Genomic DNA, 25,272 nt, shown 5'->3' with positions numbered 1-25,272 from the left:
AAATTTTCTATCACGTTAAATTAAAATTTCCCTCACAAATTTCTCTCAGATATTATGATATGTTCCACAAAACTTTTAAATATTTATTAACTTCCATAAACTATTTTGGCTACACTGGGATTTTTTGTCCAGGCTACTAATCAAAGCTAGTTCTTGATAGGAGGAAAAATGTGTGCTATCTTTGCAGCAAGTGAAGTCTTACAGGCATTGGATCATAGTTTGATATTTTATTTCCATACGGATCTTTAAAAATTCTTCTCATTTTCTCGTCTGCGAGAGAATTATGAATTTTCTCTCATGGGTTCTGTTCTGTTACTGGCTGTTCAGGCAACTTCATTTAAATTTGGGTACATTAATGTAGCTGTTTTTAACCAATGCCTTACAACCTAGTTGTGATATATCTATACGTTATTACCATTTAAAGTAGCTACTATATCATATTTTTAAAATGTAGTTGTAGCATATATCACACATTTTGACTGATGACATAACCAGATTATATTTTAGGTAAATATTTCAGGAATAGATTTTATGTAAAGTAGTGTATCTTTTGGAAATGTCTCCGAAAAATGTGTTTTTGACATCATTTGCGTTCTGACAAATACTTTGCAAAGAGTTCCAGTCCCTCTTCAGAAAATGTGCGCTTCACAACTGGCTGTTCCTGATCACTTCTCTGCTCACTACTGCCTAAATGCTTTTAACAGACCGTGGGAGCCATCAGAAGAGCATTTTGTTGATTAAAGAGATATTTACAGTCACATTAAACAGTAATGAGGATGAAAACAGCTCAACCCACTCCACTAGCACAGCCTGCTTCAATCGCAAAAAAAAAAAAAAAGCATTTAAAAAAAATTTATCTTCGGTTTCAATGCTTTTACTATGATTGATCAACAATTCAACACCATTCAGTCCCAGAGACTACATTTCTGAATCAGAGATTAATATTCGCTAACAATTGTCTCTGTGCTCCAACATGAAAGTCAAAAGCAAACACGACTCACTGGACAACAGGTGTTTGTGTGGTGGAACGCCGCTCAGAAAGCCGCCCTCGCAGCCTGCCTGACTGATCTGTCAGTGGAAGCTCACAGTCTTCTTTAATAGTTCAGTGAGAGCTGCCACAGAGGTCAGTCTTAACGGCTTCAGGATATAAAACGGCAGCATTCATCTAACTTCTGGGGTTGGAACTTCAAAGTAAAAAAAAAAGAAAAGAAACTTTGCCTATAGCATCCCCAAAAGTAACCTCTTTAAATCTAATCACGGTTAAGTAGATGGTTGGCAGATCTGACAGATTTAGATGTGGAGCACCTCATGGACCCAGCTGATGCTCACTCACTCACATATAGCAGACTCGAAATCCTCCACAAGGGGGAGCTTTTAGCACTCAGGTAGGGGAGAGTAAATGTGAGTGCTGATTTAACAAACGCAAAAGTTTGTTAGTGCAGTTTGTGCATTCGGTTACTCAGTTATGTTTTAAGTCCTAAATGTGAAACTCTAGAGGGGCAAAAGAAGTCGGAGATCTTGGGATGGCATACAGATATCCTTGTGCTAGAAGACTGCACCCCCCCCCACCACACCCGCCACCTCCCCAAGAACTGAGAGATACTACGATAGGTGTAGGAGTCAGTAGAAGCAAGAAGGAGAGCGTGAGGGGGTGGGGGCAAAACTCCATGACAGAGACCAGAAGTGAAGAAATATAGAGGTATATTTATAGGAAGTTAGCCGTGGGAGAGGAGTTTCACGATTGTTCTGTCAAAGTTCAGAAACTGTGTAACTCCATTTTGTGTAGAAGTCTTCCTTACCTTGCCTCACCGCCAGTGTTGTGGTGTACACCAAGAAGAGCAGGATGTAGTTCAGAAAGCTCTGGAACACAGGGGTGTTGGCATGGTAATCCGTTGCCAGGTACTTGCTGGTCAGGCCAATTCCACAGATGAGAAGCGACAGCACTTGGCCCAGTGCCAAGGTGAGGAGGAGCTCTCTGGGCAGGGGGGAGGAGATACGGACAGACATTAGCATGAGCACACAACACTGGGCATGCTACGACCCCAGAAGAAAACAAACAAGCATCCATATGCTTTCAGAGGCTTCTCTTATATGTGTTGGGTTTTTTTTATGTTTTCATATATTTATTTTTTTTTACGGTGGCCAAAATAAATCCGGGGCAAGATAATGCTATTGCAAGAGGCTGACCAAGACGGATATATACACACACACACACACACACACACACACACACACACACACACACACACACACACACACACACATATACTCTCCAGGTGGTCTGGGAGTCTGAGGGTCCTGTGTAGTATCTTAGCTGTTATATTCTCTAGAGCACTATTGCTAATCATTGCAACCAGATTCCAGAAACAGTGGTGGGTCCATCCACAGCTCTCATACACACAGATCCATCAAATGCCGCTCCCACATCCATCAACTCCATGACCTCATAATCGTTGGGCTTGTCTTGAGCTGTCAGGCAGAGCGCATCCTGTCAGACTTTATATTTGGGTCAGCATGGGTAAACACTCAACGCCATCGTGATAAAAAGGCCCATGTCCTCCCTCACATCAACAGTTGGTCACAGAGAATGAGTTTTCAGAGTGGCCTTGGACTGTAGCCAGTTATTGCTATGAGTGCTGGGGTCAGGGGGAGACTGGTTGATTCACCCCACTAAGAGAATATGTGTGTGTGCGTGTGTGTGTGTGTGTATGTGTGTGTGTGTGTGTGTGTGTGTGTGTGTGTGTGTGTGTGTGTGTGTGTGTAATAATGGTAAAAACATGGTAAATGTTAAACAGGCCACAATAGGGAAAGCATTGCATGGGGGGGGGGGTCAAGCAAGTGAGAGCCTAGGGAATGCTTCTATCCCTCAAACCTGCTACCACTCCCCGACATGCACACACACAGCAAAGACGTGTTAAATGTAAAGCAATTCATCTGAAGAGAGCGAAAAAAGAATGGGAGAGACAGACAGTGAGAGAGAAAGAGAGAATGTATATAAGGAGCATGCTTACTTAGAATCTTGCATCACCTTTCAGACAGACCCCCTCTACAATCACATCTACCAAATGTGAACAGGAGGGGAATTCAGGGATACACTGTTCATACATTTGGGTTAAATTTGAAAAAAGTATTTCTAAGCGTAGCCTAATAGCAAAAAAATAGATCTCTGTGTTTTTTAATTATTGTGTGACTGTAGCGAGGACATACATAAAGCATTACTGAAATGACTGACGTTCTAAGATCAGTTCTAAAGTGATGGAGACTCCACACAGCTTAAGGAAGCCTTGCCGCAGGAGCCTGACCTGTACGGCAGCAAGTACATCAACCCGACACTTCAAACACTGCCCCCCCCACATCCCCCCAAATTATATAAACAAATAAATACCTTAGCCTTGAAATATTTAAGTAATACAATAGTCTGAAGCTTCCACAATTAGAGACTAATTGATGCCCTATTAGTTTTCTAGCTCTCTGGTTTAGGTGGTAATTGAGTGATGGCTATTTCCATGATAACAGAATTACTATGATGAGGTGAATTTCATACAGTACAAAAACCTCTCTCCCTGAGGCTACTATGGGCGGCTTATTTTCTCATTTTCTCGTGGAGGCATTTAATTACAGGCATGTGCTGTGAGCGTCACTGTGTGCAAACAAAAGACATGAGAGTAATTACCACAATCCCATTACACACCAGTAATACAGGACAAACAGAAGCGTGGGAAGACAGAGGGTTAGGTGTTGTGTTGTAGTGTGTCCTTGCAAACAGGACATCCCTTCAGGTTTAGTGAAGTAAGGAAGGGTCGTATCAACACCCTCTACGTCTAACGCCACGGAAAAGCCAGAGAGGTGTAGTCTAAAGAATGAAACCGTTATTATCAGGCAGGATAAACTGCAGCATTATATACAATGCATTCTTTATAATCGCTGGAGGGAATTATATGTTTTGTGTATTGTCCAACTGAAGCCCATACATAACATCAGTAGCCCAGCTGAAGCTGTTGTAATGGATTGTACCGTTCTTGCTGAGTTAGCTACCAAAAGAATTCCAGACCCTCCTTCCGGTCTCGTGCCTCCTGTCCAAAGGGTTTCTCCAGACACATGCTCTTAGAACCTAACTTACCCTTCTATTTGTTTTGTGCGCAGGCAAAAACAACTGACAGGAAGCAAGTGTTATTACACTGTGTAACAACATAGTTATTACATCATGCTATTAGCTTGTATTCCTACCTTGTGTTATTACATTATTACATGATGTTATTACTTTGTGCTATTATCATTGCTATCATTGTACTACATTGTTATTACATTATGTTTTTATAATGCCTTAGTGGTCTAATGTGTGTTTTTGGTAGCTTAAATGGCTATAAGTGGCTAGCCTTCAAATATATGCATGATCATTATCTTGTCTTCTGCATGGTTGACTTGCTTTAAAGTACTAGCGTAGGTCAACTTCTATTGCTATCTCCTTATAGTGCAAGAAACTGGATCTGACTGAAAGTGTTAGCCACTCAAGAAAGCTCCTGAGTCATAATGAGAATCAGCATGGTGCTAATGTTTGTGTCATGTAGTTTTGCTCAACAACCCAGGATGGAACATAAAGCATTAAGGCTTTTGTATTGACGTTTTAACCACATCATTATAGTGGGGCACGGAAATATTTCACTGGGGCACGTCCCCTATTTAATTGGGTCTAATGACACCCCTGGACGTAGCCTGTGGAGACTAAATATTGCAGCACCATATCTGGTGCTTTCTCTGCATCTAGGAAAGGTCCTAGTCCAGCGGCACGGTCACATTGCACGACACTAAAAGATAGGTTTAAAAAAATTTGCATTTAGATAGAAACAAATTTGCTTTTCTCTGAAGCAATTATGTTTAAGGTGAAAGATGTACACATTTCTCTTTTCTTTTGCTGGGTGACATTGCCAAGAGAGGTAATAACTCAGTAAAGGTTTAAAGGAATTTGGATTATAGCTACTGTGATTTTTTTTTTTCTATTACAGAAAGGAAAATGGTTGAGGGATAAATTATAACAAACACGATATATTCAGCGGAATCCTTCTTGCATGCAAGTTCACTCTCCCGCAATACTGCCCAGATCCTCCGTCTCTCCAAGTTAATAAACAATTCAAAATGACCAGAAGTCTCCCTAAGTGCAGCACCATATGGAAAGCGCCTCTGTTATGGTTCCAGTTACTTAGGTTTAGTATCAAACCCATCTGTGCCATGTGCTGTCTGTGGCTAAGGCAACAGTCTGCATTCTCTGTGGAAGGGAAAGGAGTCAAGTCACGACCTTCAGCCAAATTGCAGTTTGTGCCATTCCAGCTAGTAAGCTGCCAGAAGAAAGACAATGCTTCATACATGGTACACTCCTGTTTGAAATATACAAGAGCCCTGGAAGATCTGCTAGATGTCAAAGCTCCTTCTTTAAGGCCATACCATTTCTCTACATCCAACAGTTTTATAGCATGTAAGAAAATATACCATTAAATCGATTCAGTGTAACCTGTCTATGCTGTGTAATGCTGTGTGATTACAACTCATCATACATGTCATTGGAGAACCAACATTCCAAACCCTCAGGGTCATTTACTGCACTGGGACACCCTTAATAATGGGTTGAATCCCTGGGTAATTTACTATAAACTCACGGGTTGCTTTAGGTTTATTTCAAATACCTCATTCTAAAACTATTTGTATGCTAATGTAAAAATTATTGATCTTTGGATATATCGATTCACAATTGAAAAGACAATTGAACGGATATCAATACTCATTTGTACTTTCCTGTTTGCTCTTTTTTTTTACACTGAGCCACATATAAGCTACCTTCCACCACACTCTACCTTATGAATCCTTCTTTCTCACACATCATTCTGTCTTACACATCGTGTTATTATCTTGCATTCCTACCTTGTGTTATTACATTATTACATTATATTTCTACTTTCTATATTCTATCTTCCAAAAGACTCTACATTACGCTGTGTACAAGGAGCTCATCTGCATTTAAGTAAACCTGTGATAACTGCAGGAGAAGCTTTCTTCCCAAGGACAGGGATGTAACAAGTAAGGTCAGAACAGAGTGTCCTGCTTGTCTGCTGAGGCAAATAACCAAGACTTGAACAGTCTCACCAGGTTCCTTTCCCCCCAGCTAACCTGCTCACATATCCGACAACATGTAATGAAAACATATATGTTTATGGCATTTAGCTGACATATACAACGACATGCAATGAAATAGGATTTGATACTGATTACATGGTGAAGGCAGGTTGCTAGAGTATTGCAGAAGTACAGATTGGTTAGATAACTAAATCTTAATATATTTGATCTACAAACCTGAATTCCGAAACTGTTGGGAAAAGTATGTGAAATGCAAATGAAGACAGAAAGCAGGGAGTGGGGTTATCCTCTTTGACCTGTATTTAAATGAAAGCAGTACAAAACAATATTTTAAATGTTCTGCTCTATTCACTTAACTGCTTTTGTAAATATGTGCTCATTCTAAAATGGCCTGCAACACATTCCAAAATACAGGGGTAATTAGTGTTCACACTGCAAAAGCATCATAATCCAGTATACTGAAAAGAGCTCGCATGCTATCAAACGGGCAGGAAATAGTAGTGCTCTAGATGACACGTGTCATTCTGTTTCAGGCCCATCATATGGGAAAGAAGAGTTGGCCAAAAATGACTACCCCTCCCCCCAATAGCAAATGCTCTTACATCAGCTATGTCTACATGCTACAAATACAAAAAAAACAGGTCCTCATATTTACATATTTTTTACATAAGTATCAGTTCAGTTCAAACAAGCTAGTCTGGTTAGTTCATATTTGAAGGGTGCCAGCTAACATTGGCAAGGTTAGCCAACAGCTTAGCTGTCATATGAGCGCACGATGTCCTTTAAATGGATTTCAAGGGTATGGAATTTAAGCACATAGTTCATAGTGGCATTCCTAAATCGCTTATACTTCAGAGATCAGTGAGGATTATATTTTCTGATAGACAGAGCATAGAACATGACTTCAGGGACAGCAGAAGTCCATTATGAGCGAGAATGGATTTAGGCTCACCACTTTGTCCCCCAAAAAAAAGCATTAGTAAATAATCCAGCAGTATAAGAACATTGTTCCTCAAGGAGCAATTGCAGAGGTGTTAGGTAATTAACTGTGCATAATATCTTCAGAACATTCAGGGAATCTGGAGAGACCTCCATAAAGGTCAAGGCTGAAAAACCTCAGTGACTGCCTGTGACCTCTGTAATGGAACTGTGTTAGAAACCAGCATGTTTCTGTGTTTGATGTCTCCACCAGGGCTTCCAAGTACTTTTGCAAATTACTTATTGTTGCCTCCACAAATGCGAGCTAAAACTGCACTAGCACACGCTATAAATCAAAATGTCCTGAGATGCTGCCCACTTCTCTAGGCTTGAGCTCACCTGAAATTAATTCATTCCCAGTGGAAATGTCTACTGTGGCCTGGGTGAACTTTTCAGATTGTTCTTGAAAATACTGGACATCCATGATCTCTGGGCAAAAGACGAAAAGGACCGTTCACATTGTTACCAGCATGAGGTTCAGCGTGTCATGGCATGGTACAATGCCCTGGGTGTGGGTAGCTTTCTCAGCTGTGAGGCCAACATTACTTCACAAAGATAGATTACATGCAAATTTGGAGCAACACCAGCCGGGCACCCATGCCTATTCCAACATGACATGGCCAAGCCGCATTCTGGACATTTTACCACGGCAGGCTGTCACAGATTGTGGGTGCAGGACTGGCTCACCCACACTCCAGATCTGTCTCCTATTTTAAAAAGGGTGACACAATATGAAGATCAAAATATGACAATGAAGTCCTGTGTAATGGTGCAGCTGAAGACTTGCATAACAAAAGAATGGCAAGAATGTTGCTTTCTAAACTGGATCAACTGATATCTTCAGTCCCCAAACAAATCAGAGTTGTTAAAAAGGAAGTGATGCCACATAATGGTAAACATGCCCCTGTGCCAATCTAACTTTTCTGGAACATTCTGCAGGTTTGAAATTGGAAATGGGCAGCTATTTACAGAAAAACAAAAGTTTAATAAAGTAAAACGTTAAGTTTTTGCTGGGAGATTTGTATGAAGGAACATTTGCATTTCCAATGTCCAAAAATCCATTCATGGAACTAAGATGAATTTATGAAATATTAAGGAGAGAGGAACGCATACTTTCAAATGTCTTCTGTCCATGGCTCAGACTGGAGAACAAATTATGCTGCCTCTGAAATGTGACTGGAATTCATTTCAGTGTTTTGTGTGGTCATCATTAACCTTTTAAACCAGCCGATGAGTCAGATCTCTGTCTCTGAGTAAGAGCCCTGCTGCTTCTTCCTGCTAAGAAACATACATGCAGGACCAGCATATACTGAAGCGTCGCCCCTCACCTCATATGACACGTTAATTTTCCAGCATTTCAGTGATCGTAAATTAACGAGTTAATCTGACATTATCAGCAATTTGCAGGTTTTTGGAAGAGATGTTAATTGTCAACACATTTTTAATCAGTGCAATTTAGGTTTCAACTCAATTTCAAGTAACAACATTAATGAGACTTGAATGCACAGATTTGTCATACAAACTGTGAAGAACACTTTTGAGTTGCACGCATGAGGATGATGGTATGTTCCGCTGTTGCCCCACGCAAATTGTGCTTGTACAGTGGGAGTCGTATAGCCCTGTTTGGAAAACAAAAGCTTTGAAGGTAATTTTTCCATTATTACTCTTTGCAGCTCATTGTTATGAAGTGGATTATATGCATGCTAAATCCATTATGCTTTCTTATGAATTTCTGAAATGCAATAAAACCTTTGCTGACTGACATAAAATGCATTAATTGGTTTTGTTATTTTCTAAGATATTAGCCTTGTCAGTTAATGGTTAATCACAAATTAATGAGGGTCAGTTAACAGTCAAGAAATCTGTCATAATTCGGCTCCCCATGTCTCTCTTCTCGGTTAGAATGAGAGAGGAGAAGAGCAGGGTTCTAAAAACAAAATCACTATTCCGAAAGAAACAACTGGGACAAACACATCAAGGTCAGTTCTTCAAAGGATGTGTTCCTGCATTAATCCACACTGACGGTCCTTTCCTTGAGAGAGTGAAGTGAAAGTACATGGAGCTTAATTACAGAGCTGCAGAGGCCTCCTGGGATAACAACTGAATGTGGTGTGTGGGTGTGTGTGTGTGTGTGTGTGTGTGTGTGTGTGTGTGTGTGTGATGGGGCAGGGATGGGGGTGGTTGTAACACTGGGAGAAAAGACAATGTTTACAAGGATTGATTTTTTCATTCACTCCCATCCCTAGGTGCCCCCTTACCAGGTCTAGGTGCTTCATGCTGAGCCTGACAGCCCAAAAGCAAACATCATTTTCTCCCAAATTACTCCTGTCCAGATCAGTACAGATCAGTGGGGTGACCTACGTGGACTCCTCTGATGGAGTGAATATGAGTGGCATCTCAGGCTAATTTCGTTCCTTTTCAAAGCAGGTTCCAAACATGACGCCTCCTCCCTGAAGGTTTGGAGGAGGTTTCTGAGAGTTAGAAGGTGGGAGAGACAGAGAGAGGGAGGACAAGCCATGTAGGCTAGGACGGAGAAGGAACTCTATATTCAAAATCATATTGACGTTATTTGTGGGAAATCAAGGGGGGGGGGGGGTATCACAAATTCAGTAATGAACTGAAGTAATCTATATGCAACCCACAGCAAAGGTGGAAGGAGACAGTCCCTGCGTGAGGGGAGGTACTATAGGCCTGCTCCACCTGTCTCCATTGACCATCTCCCATGGAGCTGTGAGATGCCAACTGCCCTTGTTGGCCAGGCTTAGCAGCATGTGCCCACACACACACACACACATAACCAGGGATCCTATGGGGCTAAATAGACAACAGTTTATGAGAAGTGGGTCACCTCCCACCAGAGCTTGTCGGCTTACCCCATTCCCAATTGCACAGATAAATGTTTCTCAGAATAAAAGGCACGCTCGCTGGGCTTGCATAATAGATGAGGATCTTCCGTAAAGCAGGGATTATGTTTGGGAGGCTGGCTGTGATGGTGGACTGCACGGGGTGTGGTCCAGGCAGAGCTGCTGCACTAGGTCCCACTGTGCCATCTGTGTTCCCTGTCACCAGCACCACCTGGGCCAGAGGTGATGCTGCTCCAATGCATAATCCCCCATATAAACGCCCTCTAATGGGGTTCGTCAGGCCTGCGCACTCACCTGAGAGCACACACACACAGAGCTGATAGATTAATTATATACTCGTAGATTAAAAATCCCACTCCACTGTTTTTTTCTCATTGGCTACATTCCACTGTTGACTGCTCATTATGCACCATCCAGGCACATTGTTCATATATTCTCTCTCTGTCTCTCTCTCTCTCTCTCTCTCTCTCTGGCATATGCACACATTGCACAATGCTCTAGCAGTTTCAAGAAACCATTATTCACTATTATTCACTCAGTATAACAGCGCATAATACAAACAAATTCGAAGAAACCCTAACATGCAGTACATGGACTACATGTTACAGAGGACTTCGCTCCTTCAGCACGAGATGTGAAAGTGGTCCATTCTCCGTGTGGGGTCCCCAAAACCCTGGCCCAACCGCAGCCCCGCCATACGCTTCCCACAGAGCGTGCTTCATTTGGCTAATTCACTAAAGGATTACGAGAACACAAGGTGAATTTTCTCTGGCGGAGAAAAGAGTCTTTAATCAGCACTTTGTGCAGTCCTGCTGTTTAAAACACCAGGGCAAGGGAGCCCACTGACTGCCTCTGAAATGCGTAGAAGGGCATTTTATGGTTGACTTGGGCAATGTGGTCAACTAATCAGAGCACCATTAGAAATACTACAAAGAAAATTCCACTTCACACTGCAAGATCAGCAGGAGCGACTGTCTCTTCTCCACAGTTACACAATACACCTACAATTCTTTACTACAACTGACATCAAATTATTGTGCTTTTTTTCTGAACTAGACAGCTGCTCCAACTAATTATAAACTTGCATTACAAACTCAGACACATATGAAGACAAACTGAAGATAGGGCCTTTTAATTATATGCTAGTAAGCAACTTATTTTTAACTCCACTGACACATAGTAATTACCCTTACGAGGGCTTTAGAGGTTAAGGTCTTAATTGCTCTTTAAAATTCAGTGGGGATGGAGCCATATACAGCTCCATTTGATCAGGGCCATGAAGTGGTGGGATGTCGTGCTGCAGGTAGAAGTCTTTTCACAGCGGGGGTGGATGTCATTTCTCTTAGGAGAGCCCTGAAGTCCATTCTTCCACGTCCAACCCTGGTAGTTACCCGAGAGAACAACAACGCAGCTTATGTTCCGTATGCACGCCGGCGAACTGTTGCACTATTGTGGAGTGCGGCTGCGTAGCCAGTGAATTACTCACTCCACTCTAGACGGAGCAGAACATAAAGTGCCAAATTCATTCACTATTCGCATATGCAGTAACAGCACACATGGAAGCTTTCTCCCTGAAAATGCAACGTGTCACTCTCGGATAGATAGTGTCTTAGGAGTATGACTGCCTCTAAGTCTATTTTCACGATCCACCACACTGGAGATCTCAGTCAAATGCCTATCAGGCTCGAGATAAATCGAGCATTCGCTATTACCTTTAATCAGCCAGTGTTCCCATTTACTGCTGCAACGAGTCAGGCAGCGGCACAGAATCTTGAGGAGAAAGTTCATTCTCAATAACTTTGTCAACGTGACGGCTAAGGACCGGGTCTCTGAAAAGGAGCGGGTGCTTTTGCGAAGTGCAAGGGACACGTGACCGTCCACACGACACCTCACGCCAGGAGACAACAGCCCTGCTTCAAGACTTCACTGCACATGCGAGAGCATGACTTGCGCTTTTGCAGCAGGGAAAACAAGAACAAGCTAATTACCCCCTACCTGCTGTTCCATCCATCCACCAAAAAGTAGCAAACAATATTTTTGAAAGTGATTGTTTATTTTTTTGCTATAGTGCAGCTCACATGAAATTACTCATCAAACTGCTTTGGAGCCCTCAAATTGACCATCTTATGCTCCATAGATTGGGTCCCCCACATGGAGGTGACTATGTTTAAAATAGATTCAGTACAGAATCTCTGAAATCTCCCAGCCTCTAGATGTCAACATAATGGCTGTTTTGTAATGCGGAGAAGAATAATTGGAAAAATGACTCCTTGGTGAGTCTTTAAAGACTCAGCAGTCTATAAATTCACTGAATTCAAGTCTATATGTGTAACACACAACCAAGAGTCCTGGTTGATAAGGTGTCATATCCTTGAATAACATCCAGGCTTTCTGTTCTTATTGTTTAAATGATTCTTTCCAGTCACTTCAATGCAGGTTACATTAATACCCTTTAAATATACAACTGATTACTCACATTTACACTGCAATCTGTGGGGAAGGACATTGTGGATGTATTTTTTGTACTGCATTTATATTTTGCATTACATTTAAATTCACAGCAGTTGCTCACATACTCTCATCCACAGTGACTAACAGGGGTGCTCAGAAAACTCTTGTGAGTTTAAGACTGGTCTGGAGTACAGGGATGCCAACGAGCCAGAGCTCAGGAGTCAATAATAGATATGTAAACATATCTTTGATATAGAACATATCTTCTGATATATTCAATGTGATATTTGTTATTGTCAAATTGTGAAAAGGAGAAAAGACAGATATGACATTTCTGTGAAATATTGTCATCCTAAATGTCTGTCCTAATTTTTTTTCCAAGTTGTTGTTTTGACAGACTGCCTAGCAGGGCAGCCTAGAAGAGGCTTTTTGTTTGTTTTTTAATGATAACTACTACGGCATCAATGCAGCTCGGTGGCAATTTTCACGTATGACCACACTGTGTGTTTGCTATCCATTTTTTTATTCCTCTATTTTAGGAGAGAAAGAAAGCCATCTATTCAAAATGCCTTCAGAGGGAGGCAATTCTCATATCACTGTCACAACGTGATTTAGAATATTTTGTTTTCTTCAGCAGGTTAAACGCAAAGTTACTTGAAATTCTCCAGTTTTGCGAAATCAAAGAATGGGCTTGATGAATCACTGGGGAAATGTAATGCTTGTTTAATCGTTGTAATCTCCTACACCGACTCCTCTACTTCTCCAACCTCCGTTGGACAATTGCTCTCACTCATTAGTATTATTTTCACTATCATATTTTTTCTCATATCCAGTTGTCTGTGTCATATTTGCACAGTAGTGATGTTCCAGTCTGCACACTTGTATATTGCATCTGCATTTCAGCACATCTTATTTTATCTTATCTATCCTATCTTATCTTATGCTTCTTCATTTTGGTTCAGGCATTTCACTATTTAGGACTACATTTATTCTGATGATGATTCAGATAATACCAGACACCATCATCATATACTACTAGGCACCATTGTATCCTGTTCCATTGCCCCCAGCAGCACAGTCTCCGCACCCACTCCAATGCACTCCTTCAGTCAACACGGCCTGGATGTGCCTCTGATGCATGTGGAACATTTACCTGAATCAGCAGGGTGTCGGAGGCTCAGATCCCGGAGCAGCACCCAGGTGCGAGACGGCAGCATTTGGCCCCGTTTGGGTTAATGGCACGAAGGAACCACACTCTGACCTTGCTACCTTCTCATGAGCCAGTCAAGTGCATAGAGGACAGCAGGGCAGAAGAGACTCCTCTATGTATGAAACATTTAACTCACTTATCGTATTACTTTGTCAAATCAGTGTCACTGGTCTTTGTAATCAGGTGAACAAGAGACAGTGTAATTATTATATCAATTATGCATTCAGTAGCTATGAAACACTTCATTAAACATTCAGTAAGCATTGTGACGTGAAACATTTATCAGATCACAATCAGCCCCCAACAGAACACTCTGTGAGAGGTTATGACATAACTTCTAGTGAAAAAAACCATGTAATTTTAAGTTAATAAGAAACCTACATAAATACATATTCATTGAAAAGTTGATGATGGTCCATCCAAATAAAGTGGTGTGTTGACAGGTACATTGCTACTTTTGGCAGGATCAAGCCTGTTAACTAAAGTTTCATTGTATTTGCGTAGCTTTTTACTGCAAGTGTTGTCACAAAGCTTTGCATAAATCTCAGCCTAGACTCCAAAGCAAGCCAAAGATGACAAGGTGAAACTGGTATGGAAAAACTCTTGAAGCTGCCAGAAGGTAGATAAGCCAAACTCAAAAGGGGACCCATCCTTTGGCTGATACCACACAGTGGATTATTAAGTCCATACATGAATTACATTCTAAAGGCAGTTGGCTCACAGGTTTACAGAGGACATATACACTGTACATAGTGTTATACTGTATCATAGAAGTCCCCACCCAGACACACCAGTTAGTTCATTCTCCTAGAGTGCCACCCTCCTCTTACAAAAATAGTCGCAGACCTCAAAGTATAAAAGCAATGTGTCCAACAGACAGGTCTACATCTTCAGAGGCTAGAGTACCTGAGGTATAACACATGTTGAGGTGTGATTGCTTTGAACCCATATGATCTTCTGGGCTTGCTAAAAATGACTTGCTCCCTACAGTCAAGATGACTGATAGCCTATATTATATTTCTCTCATTTGAGTTTTTCATCCCCAGAAATCAGGAATGTTTTTTCAGTGGTTTCTAGACATAATCCAATGCCTCTTTTTCATGAATAATTCATCCACTAACAAAAGGGTAATGAAGAGTTACTCGAGCATATTCCTTCCATGAATAATTCAAATCAACAAAACTTCACTTCTAAAAGCACAAGGTAGACTGATTGTCTAGTTATCGAAACTGAAATCTTGGCTAATTATTGCAGCCATGCTATGTGCACCAGAGTTGGGGAAACTGAAGAAGAGGTTTGTTTTGCATGAGAACATTTATAATGTGTCATAATGTTGGTGCAATAACAAGCAGGATGATGGCTGCTGAGGTTATTGACAGGCAAACACAGCCTATTCCACTCTTTTATTCCAGTCCATTCCCTGCTCACTCTTCTGACAAACACACCCATCAGCAAGGGTCACACACACACACACACACACACACACACACACACACACACACACACACACACACACACACACACACACACACACATGCAGATGGAGAAAGAAAATGCAACAGTATGGGCCTGATCATCTGTGATACCTGTACAACAGTAACGACAGAGGCGCAAAGACAACAGTAGCATAAGTCAATACATCGGTCCAGAAGTGAACAGGCAGAACCCCACAAGACAAGCCTGCATCCCTCGAGAGTATTCTGTTCTCTGTACCCTCTGGAATCTCTACCGGATTTAAGTAAACGAGCAAAGACGCTTCGGGCTGGACTGTCTTTTATTAAAAAAAAATGATTTAAATGCAAATAAAAAGTAGAAACATAGCACCCAGGGGAGCTGAGCTTATAAAGAAAGTGCGGCTACAAAGGTGCTGTCTCAGTATTTCTGTTTTAACAATCACTGTTGTATAACCCCTGACTGTCTACTTGTGCAGTAAATGCAGCTTCCAGTTGAATCAACTCCCCAACTCTGCTTACCCACAGAATGCCTGCAGCCTCAGCCAAATGGCTGGAGAAGCTGCATTATTTATCAAAAGGACGTTCAAAACACAAGCCCTGCAAGAGGCTCCAAGAGATCCAACGACAGTGGCATATATGGGAATTAAATGCCTGTAGGTCAGCCAGGACTCTGCCGATAATCATTTCTCATGAATACTGGGCTAGCCTGTGAAATGAACTCTTCTTACAACTCCTAGACACTAGAGAGCATGAGGTTACAAAGATGAAAAATAAAGAACTTTTTTTCTAGCCAAGCCAAGCATTTTTGCTCTGGGGTCAAACAAACACAAAACTTGAAGCATGCTTAAAAAATACCCATCCTCATTTATACATGGAGCAAGAAACATAATACAGAAATGCTAGAAATGCAAAAAAAACAAAAAAAGCAAACAAACAAACAATTTTTTGTTTTAATATATATATTTTCTTTCTCTTTAAGCAAAATAATCTGTCCCTGTTTATTGCAAGCGATGTGGCAGATGCTCACACAAGCTGTTCCACTGAGCAAGAAAGGCAACTCTCCCACAGTCTGCTCAGTCAGACAAACAGATCTGGAAACGTCTCGCACGCGCGGCATGCGTCTCGACGGGTCCGCACCCAACGAACACCTCTGTCCCGCCCTTGCTCGGCCTAGCGGAAGCTGCCCGGCTCGGCGTGAGGGCACGGAAAGGCAGCCAATTGGAGGCAACCTCCGAGAACCACAGAGCCTGTCAGACCCGGGGGTTATGAGCACTGCTGACCAAGAGATGCCGACTGGCAGGACGGCTGCAGTGGGAGAGCCCTTCATCCTTCAACCTGCCTGAGAACATGCATATTTAATAAACACACTGGCAGCCCCTTTCAGCTTCTGTAATACATCACTGCTCAGGCAAGGCAGCCCTATGGCTTCTAGCTGTTTTCTGTAAATCTCTGTAGAGCATAGCAAGGCAATGCTAGAAAAAGACACTCAAACCTTGAATGGTGTGCAATTTGTTTGTTTTCATACAGTATATTTCAAAGGTTGCACATGCGTCAAGCCTTATTCCCATGAAATAAATGTCCAAGAAGCACTGTTACAATACTTTATAATTTATTGTTTCAGAATCTCTGTCAACAGCTAAACAGGGGCTTGTGGTGAGGCAATTAATCTCTAGCTTTATAGTAATAGAAAAAACACAGTCAGTCTGTATGTACAAAGTGAAAAGGTCTGTTGAAATTTTGGGAGACAATCTTACTAATGATGTTAATTTCACACCCAGAAATAACGGCATAACAACTGACCATGTCACACAAAATCGTGTCCATGCTATCAGTCCTCTTTTGTCTATCATCCATGGTCATTTAAGAGTATTTATTTATTTACTTTACTGGCTATATTAATTAACTGTTAGCAAGATTACCTAGATGTTGTTAGCAAGGTTACAAAAAAGCTACATGGTACTGCGATGTGAGCACAAGAATATTAATTAAACCTTGTGTACCTAAACTCAATTTTACCTAACCCCAGGACTTAAAATCGTAATGGCTTTTTTCAATTAAATTCTTTCGGAAAGTGGAAAGTTGGCTGGTGATACATATGCACTGGCATTTAACTTGTACTGACCCCTGCAACCTCAGCCTCTCTACTGTTCTTCAGCCTGTAACGCACAGAACAAGTGTGTGTTATGTGTGATTTCATCCCCTCTCTCACAAAATCCCTTTGTTCTTCTGTTCCGGCACTCATGACCCCATGGGGAGAGGACTGGAATTTTGGAGAATCACTGCCTCACAAATACAGCCATTCATTAACTGTGTGCAGAGTATATCCGTAAGTCCTTCCTAAGCCTGAGCCATTGGCTTGTATTATGCTTACTCCGTCTTTAGTCCATTCCTTCCCTCTTTCTCGCCTTATCTCATTTCTGTCTCTTTATTTGGCTATTTCCTGCTCTCTCTTCTCCCTTTTTGCACTTGATTGCGTTTTCTGCCTTGTATCTAGTGGAGCCATTCCCACCATGGCCCCTCGCACATGCCAATGCCATGCCTTAATGGACTGTTTCCTGCTTGATACCTGGGAGCAGGTGAGAGGCCTTGACCCTGCTTTCACAGGCCTTACTAAATACAGTCCGAGCTTCATTAGCCGCTTCTGGAGGCGTGCAGGGGCATTCCGTCAGGGGCACGGACGTGAGAGTAAATCGGCTGAGAATAACTGTGCGGTTTAAGCCTACTCCACCAGGCTAATTAGATCCCGGCAGTCAAAGATCCTGCCCACACTTCCTCATTCAGCGGTTCATGCCATGCGCGTGGCCCAGCCGAGCTCAGCTTGCTCGTCTGCTGGGGAAGCGGCTAGCATCATCTCGAGGGCTCGTTGTGCATGTCAAAATGTCCCGGCTCAGCGCATCCTGGGAAATGCGCTCAGGATCAGCCATGTCATTAGTAAGGTTTAAATAGCTGTTTAAATACCAGTTAGCCTACACTTGATCCCATGGCACAATGAAGTTCAGTCCAAGCAGCGAAGGATTAGTGCCATTCGGTTGGCTCTGTGATGTAGAGTGTGGGCTGTGTGTGGCAAGGATGTACAGGATGACATATGGGCTATACCAAGGAGCAGCTCTTAACAAGTCTGTCTCGGATCACTTCCTAATACAGCAATCTGTCACTGTATGAAAAGTACAAATGCTCTGTTACTAAAGGGACTGAGGGAGAGGTCTACTGTCTGTGTGTTCTGAATAACCCTTGGAAAGCTTCAAACAGCCCCTCTCACATCAATGCCTTGATTATGTGTGGCTGCTCCTTGCCTTACATCAGTGTTTGGCAGTCATGGAGACACTGCTAGGGGAAACTAGTGGTGGAATATTGGCATGGTGCCATCCCCACACAAGGACCTTTACCACTCTCGCTGACATTATACTCCAGTCTCGGTATTCCCCTGAAGACAGGGTTTGCCATACTGAGACTTGCTCAGAACATACCCATATCTGCAACTCACAAATTTTAAGATTAACATTAAGATTACTTCAGCATGTTAGCTCAGTTTTGATTTTGTAGATGCCCTGAATCACATTGATCCTGGGCTACTTGGCAAGCTCTGCAGTTATGTGTGGCATATATTGGCTAATTGGGCTGAAATCACATCGACATCCTCCTTTCTTGAGAAGCTGGAGGGTGAGGACAGAGTGGTGGGGTTAGCATGGGGAAGTGCTCGTGCTGTGGGTGGCGCACCCCTGAATGTCGCGTGGTGCTACTCCTGGTAAAGCTAGCGCTCTTAATTAACCAGCGAGCTGAGAGGAACTGCTCCCTTTCCATTTCCTTCTATCCTCGCTCTCGAATCTCTCGTAGCTGCGCTTTTTTGTTAACACGTTCAGCTGATAGCAGAGATGAAAAACATAAAACATCTCTTGATACACGATTCTTTTTCGTATTTTTCACAGTGCGTAGAAACTGTCTTGCTCTGACATCCCCTTCCACAGAATGCACAATCAAAGCCCAATATTTACCTGTTTTTTTCCCCCTTGTATTTTTATGACAAACATGAAAGCTCCACAAGGAACAGCCGGAGCTCAAGACAGACATAGCAACGGAATATCCATTAAATTGTGTCTGGAAAGGGAAGCTCGGGCATCACTACGACTAAAACAACTATTCCCACTGTCACTTTCAGTGCTTGAAATTGCCAGTCCGTTCGATACCGCGTGCCACAGACGCACATCCTGTAAGGCAAGCAGACACATGCCGAGTGCGATGGACCTGTGTGGCAGGTCAAGAGGCCCTAGCAGGCCCGGCAGACTTGCATTGCGAGTTGACTTACTTACACTCCTTTTTTTTTTAATGCTCAAGTCGCGATGATAAAAGCGAGCTGTCAGCGGGGAATCGGACAAGCCAGAGCGCTGGTGGAACTAATGCTGTTCTTTCGTTCAAAGCTCGAGATAATGCAGGGGTGACAGTCAGGGACTTCTGGAACATACATCAAAATGTCCCTTCTTTCTGGGTTTTGTGGTGCTTCCTCTAATGTGTCCCTGGCATATATGCAGAGACAAATTGAATCCAGGGTGTCCTTCATTCTTCGGAAGACTGACATATTGACGCATCACTCTTCACTTCGATTAATCATTTTGCGCTTGAAGGAATTCCACATCAAGTGAACGATGATATTTGACTTTGCAGAAGTGCATAAGTGTGATAATTAATGGAAGGGAGCAGACATTCTGAAGGGGTGTGTATGTATTATTGGCTAGTTTGGTTGAAAGACAGCTTCCTCGCACACACTGTACAGCATAATCACCGCAAATAAATGGCAGGAAAGAGCTTTGCCCCTCCTCATTCGAAAGGCCCAGGGGCATGAACAGCTCACCCACACAGCGAACATGGCCAGGTCTCCTCCCGCCTCAAACATCTTAGCAAGTTGCCCAAACGGACCCTAAAGTCATTTTTACAGTCTGTCTTATACAGTGCTGGACTCAACAGCTGCTGCAGTGTCATCCTTTGACCCAGAGACTCAGTGCACACTCATGTTATTCTGACCTGAATAATCTCAGAAAGGTCTTGATAATTACCTGATAATTACCCGGCTATAAAGGAAAACCCCACGGCTGCGCACAGGGCGGGTGTGGAAGCACCACTGTCTCAAGCAACTGGGAATCAGGACAGAAAATATTTTTGTCCATTGAAGGAAAAGAAATGGTGTCCCGCTGAAATGCTGCTGGTTAAGGTACTTGCATGAGACTGCTCAGGAATCTTCCGTGAAGTTTGTCAAGGCAAATGCACATTAAACTGTAAACAAAACCGCGAGGCTCATTAAGGGCTGGGGAATTTCACAATGGAGACCGAGAACCAACTTAATTGTAGCTTGGCCCCTGCTGAGACAAGCTGCGCAAACCCTTCTGACCTGACTGAATTTTTAATCGCAGCGATTAAACAGCCAGTTGCATCACAGAGGAACGTTCTAGACTATTCATTCTTGAGCAGAAACACGTCTCAGAATGGTTTAATTACTACTGTGCCTGGGTCTTCTTCTAGTTCTTGATAATGTCAACCAATCAGTCCACCCAATTAATAAAACTTGACTTTTGCTTTCAAAACACTTCTCGAGTTTTCTTGACTTTTAACTTGCTTTCTATAAAATCTAACACCTTAGTGGACTTCAATAAATGAGTCTGCACAATTTGAAATTAGACTCCTGCAGTGTCCAGAGACTCCAGAGGTCCAAAGCTGGAAATGATAACATGATTTTGCAGCATCACATTGTGCTTTGTCAAGAAAAAAAAAAAAAAAAAAAAAAGTTCCAGTCTCTGCAGCTCTTTGTCCTAAGGGAACAGATGCAATGTTCCACTACATATCCCCAAACACCTCAGCTGTTCCCAGCACAGACATGTGTCTGCATCCGGAGGCCTTAGGACTTCCCAACAGGACGTACGAGAGGCACAGATGCCTCCATACAACTCCCTCAGCTCGTCTTTCCCTCAATGAACCAAAGGCATTCCGTGTATTATCTGCCAGGTTGCCAGGCAAACAAGCTGCTTTCTTTGGGCAATAAAATTACTTTGAACCGGTGGCAACAACAATCTTTTTGTTGTGAGCAGCTGTGAGTCTGCTCATATACAGCTGGAAAGCACTACTCATTGTACATGTTGGATATTATTATTACACTTTATTTTCTTGAGAAGCTTATGATCAACATGTAGCTCTGTTATAAACCTAAGGTAATCGGCATTTACTTCTAAAACTTGATCTGTTACATTTATGCACTGTACGTAAGTATGATTTTGCATAAAGGAGAATGCGTTAAAATTACCCTAAGCACACTTTAACAGAGCACATTTTACAAAGCATACTTAAACAGTAGAAATAGCACACATTACAGGCCAAGGCGTCTTTTCTCCAAAGAGAGAGCATGGATTGTCCTTCTCATTTATCTACTTAGTGAAAAAAAATGCATTCCCTGACTGGCGTTTTATTGATCACTTCCTGCACCGCTGCAATTACAGAGATCGTTCTGTTTCATCACTGCACAACAGAGCAGCCATACATCTTATTATGAGCAGAACAGAAAACTCAGCCGAGTCTATAATGGAAACAAAAGAGCTCTGCTGAATGGTACGGCACCACTGTACCTTACCGTATGCCATAATCCCCTTGTTGCCATCAAACCCAACTTTACCCAGGAGGCAGCCGTGAAAATAATGGATTTAGAGGACAAGACCTTCTCCCTTCAGCTCTTTACTATCCATGCAGTGGGTTACTACAGACTGTTACACCTCACATTTGGGCTCATATTTTATAAACCTGCCATTCTGTGTCAAAACGTCTGAGGAGATGAGCTTCTGACACCACCTGTCACAGATTTTGAAGCTTTAGAGAACCTATGGCTGTCAAAGGAACTGTCTAACCTTTTTTCTGAAAATACTGAAATATCTTCATGGAAACAAATAACAGTGCTTTTGTCATGAATGGTTGGACATGACTGAGAAAATTTGTCCAAGGTTTTGCCAAATACTTCAGTAATAGGAAAATTACTGTATATTGTATGTTTGTAAATTATAGTCCAAAGTCACCATTATTTTTTATTCCTTTGGATTTTTAACATTGCATATATAAAGTTAAGAGCAAACCTATTCATGCTATCAAAAAGTTATAAATACGGCCTTGAAACCTTATAGTTTAGTTTTAATTAGTAACAAAAATGTATGAGAAGTGACTTAGTGTTAGTAAAATAATAAAAGAGCGACACAAGTTAAGTTGAAAACATAAAACTAGAGAAATGGCAGCTTCTAACCTGGGGAGGATCAGCAGTATAAAGCAATCCCCTCTTTATTAGCCAAGAGATTTCCTTTTTTCCCTTTAAACAAGCATTCTGTCAACGTCCTTCACAGTATATTATAGAAGCTAATTCCCTCTTCAGTCCTTTGGGTTTAGTGGAGCTAAATAAATGTCACCTGGCTATTGATGGTCTTCTCCACAGCAGGAGCTGAGGGGGTCCGCTAGCCGCTCCACTGACTGGCCCCTAGCGAGTCACATTACAGCCCTTCTGAGAGACATTTCAGAATCACGTCTGTCATCTGCACAGCGAGCTCAGCCTGGGCCAGGGCTGAGGCGTGAACTGAGGTTCTCCTGCCACCACGGTTCTTCTGCCACCTGCCACGATTAGCAAGGGCACCGGACATCATGTGCCTAGCGCCAACATTATCACTGATATCCCAAGGTCATGCTAATAAATCTAGGCATTTTCTGAGTCACTGTGACTTCTGTTAAACACAGGCCCAGTCCTCAATGTTGACAATGAACTTTTTCAGCAATGCACCATAGTTGGATGTGTTACAATATTTGGATGTGCAGCAATAATTCACAGAAAATATCTATTACAAGCAATGTCAGTTTGTAATTATAATTTCATTGCCAAAATAAATAAAAATAGAATCAATACTGAATTGAATTTGGATCCTGTGATTCAAAATAAAATTGAATCAGATCATTGCCAGGCTGTAGCCATACTGATGCCAATAATGCATTCAGTACAGCAGTCCTCTAAGGAAACACAACTCCTGCGAAGAATCCAACAAAATCTACACTCTGAGGAAGTCTACACATATGAATTAAGCCTAGTCTCTGGAAGGTCATCATTGTTTCCGCACTGTTTAAGTCTAGGTTTACACTTAATCTGGCTCTGGGAATCCAGTCCTATATCTATTTCATTCTGTAATGAACATTCCTCACTTAAATATAAAGAAACTCAGGGCTGCCTGTCTATATTACGGCAAGCAGAGCAGACACTGGTCAACAAAGCAAGTGTACGTGAAAACAACAGTCTCGTTCACACAGCAGTGGCTGCCAGGATAAACGATCCCACTCAACTATGTGTGAGCCCTCAGGGACGGCAAGCCTCCCGTTCCCTTCAAGTGTGGATTCCTCTCTGGACTGAGTGATACAATGGGCCCAGGAGGGGGCAGTGGGCAGCCCAATCCAGACGCCCAGATCCCACCCCACGGGCCATTGTTTAGGAGATAAAGGCGAGAGCTGGGCTGAAAAGGACCAGCAGATGGCAAAGACAGGGAGCGTGAGCGGACCGACTCAGGACCACCAGCTGTCACCTTCTATACACACACACACAAAACACGTAGCTGGAATTAGACACCTCAAGACTACCACCAAATCTAACACCGCCTCACTCTCTTATAAACACGCAAACACACACACACACACACACACACACACACACACACACACACACATACAAAACACTTATCTGAGTAAGGTAGTTACTTCACCCCCTGCTGATATATTGTAATGGGCTGAATGCTGTGCAGATATGCTGATATGTTATGTAATTTACCCCTGAACCCAGACTCCATGCTGAAACCTAGACTCCATGCCCAAATATGTACAAAGCCAAGCTACTGATAGTTCTCAACTTAGGATGCCTTTCAGTGCTCGGGTAATGGCTTAATAGGACCTAGTCATTTTTGTTTGATTTGAGCACACAACAGGTCCGAGCGGGGGTGGGGGGGTGGCGGGGGGCGGTTGAATAGGTTTCTCTGAGAGATCCTCCTGGTGCCAGTGTGTAGCTCATGAGTGATGAGGATGCACACCGCAAGACAAAAGAGGAGTGCTGTGCAGCGCTCTGCAAAGCCTTTCTGCCCCTGAGATGTTAGAGTAGAGCTACGGCTTTTCACAAAAATCAAATCGGTGACACTGGAAACAAAGTAAGGAATCCTGAGACGCACTCACTGGCTGTATGTTACTAAGTTGCCTATTTATGAGCTATTGTTTGAATGCAGATTTTTTGCAAAATAACATTAAAGGCGATTAACCATAATACTTACGGATCCTGATCACTTGTTCTGAAAACCGAGAGAGGTATATTACGAAGCAACCTTGTTTGACAGTTCATTTCTCAGGGTTGTGGTGGCATAGTGGACGTGATGCATTTGAATTTGTAGATTCTGAGAAAACGTCTAGAAACGAAACATTTTATCTCCTATAAAAAGGCTAATTTGGCCGTTCACGGGGCCGCTTAACACAAAAAAGTATTTTAATGACATGTCCGATTAAAGGTTCGGCTGAACTCAAAATATGAGGTCAGAAATGACTTCAGACTGAATAAACCCAAACACTCCTGTATGCTACCATTTCAGTTGACCGATGACGTTTTGATAAACGTGCACAGCATTACAAAGTTCTGGTCAATGACAGAACAAAAACGACTGGCAAAACCGCACAATGTCCCGCATTCTAAAATCAGCCCTGGTTTTATATATCTTCCCAAAGTCGTATTGAAGTCTCTTACCTATTAAAGACTTTCCTCATCCGCTGAAACAGTGTCGGGGATGTTGTGACAGTCTCTGATGGAATGGTTTCAATAGTCGTAACAACATGATTCTGGTGTTCGGGAATCATCGCTAGGCTGAAAATCGGAAACAATCAGAAACCAGAGGGCATTCTGCTCCGCGGGAGCACGTAAGGCTTGGGTTCAACCGCGGGAGACAAAAGCAGATTCTCCGGGCTTGCAGCCGACAACCTTAGCCTTCCATAATTCAGACAGAATTAGCAGGTATATCTCCAGCGTAAGGGAGCGAGGAAGACGCGCTATAGGCTTATGCGCGATGCACCTGCTTCTCAGTATGGTATTTGCAAAGGTTCCCCGGTATCTCAGTGTGCATTTTCTGAATGCCAACGCTGGACTGTCTCGACTTGATGGAAG

At 42.4% G+C, this 25,272-nt stretch overlaps 1 protein-coding gene across 1 annotated transcript in view; it reads right to left on the bottom strand.

Annotated features, from left to right (window-relative positions):
* Nucleotides 1-25,272, bottom strand: part of slc35f1 (solute carrier family 35 member F1) — a 53,465-nt gene extending 28,193 nt beyond the window's left edge. Inside the window, exons 1-2 of the mRNA XM_027001639.2 lie at nucleotides 24,859-25,272; nucleotides 1,800-1,975 (exon numbers count right to left, since the gene is read on the bottom strand). Coding sequence (XP_026857440.1) covers nucleotides 1,800-1,975; nucleotides 24,859-24,968 — 286 coding nt within the window. The 5' untranslated portion in view covers nucleotides 24,969-25,272. The remainder of the gene's footprint in view (nucleotides 1-1,799; nucleotides 1,976-24,858) is intronic.

The sequence above is a fragment of the Electrophorus electricus genome, chromosome 3 (assembly GCF_013358815.1).
Source record: "Electrophorus electricus isolate fEleEle1 chromosome 3, fEleEle1.pri, whole genome shotgun sequence".
Lineage (NCBI taxonomy): Eukaryota > Metazoa > Chordata > Actinopteri > Gymnotiformes > Gymnotidae > Electrophorus > Electrophorus electricus.
The sequence above is the reverse complement of the archived record's forward strand: the minus strand, read 5'-3'. Positions and strand labels throughout refer to the sequence as shown.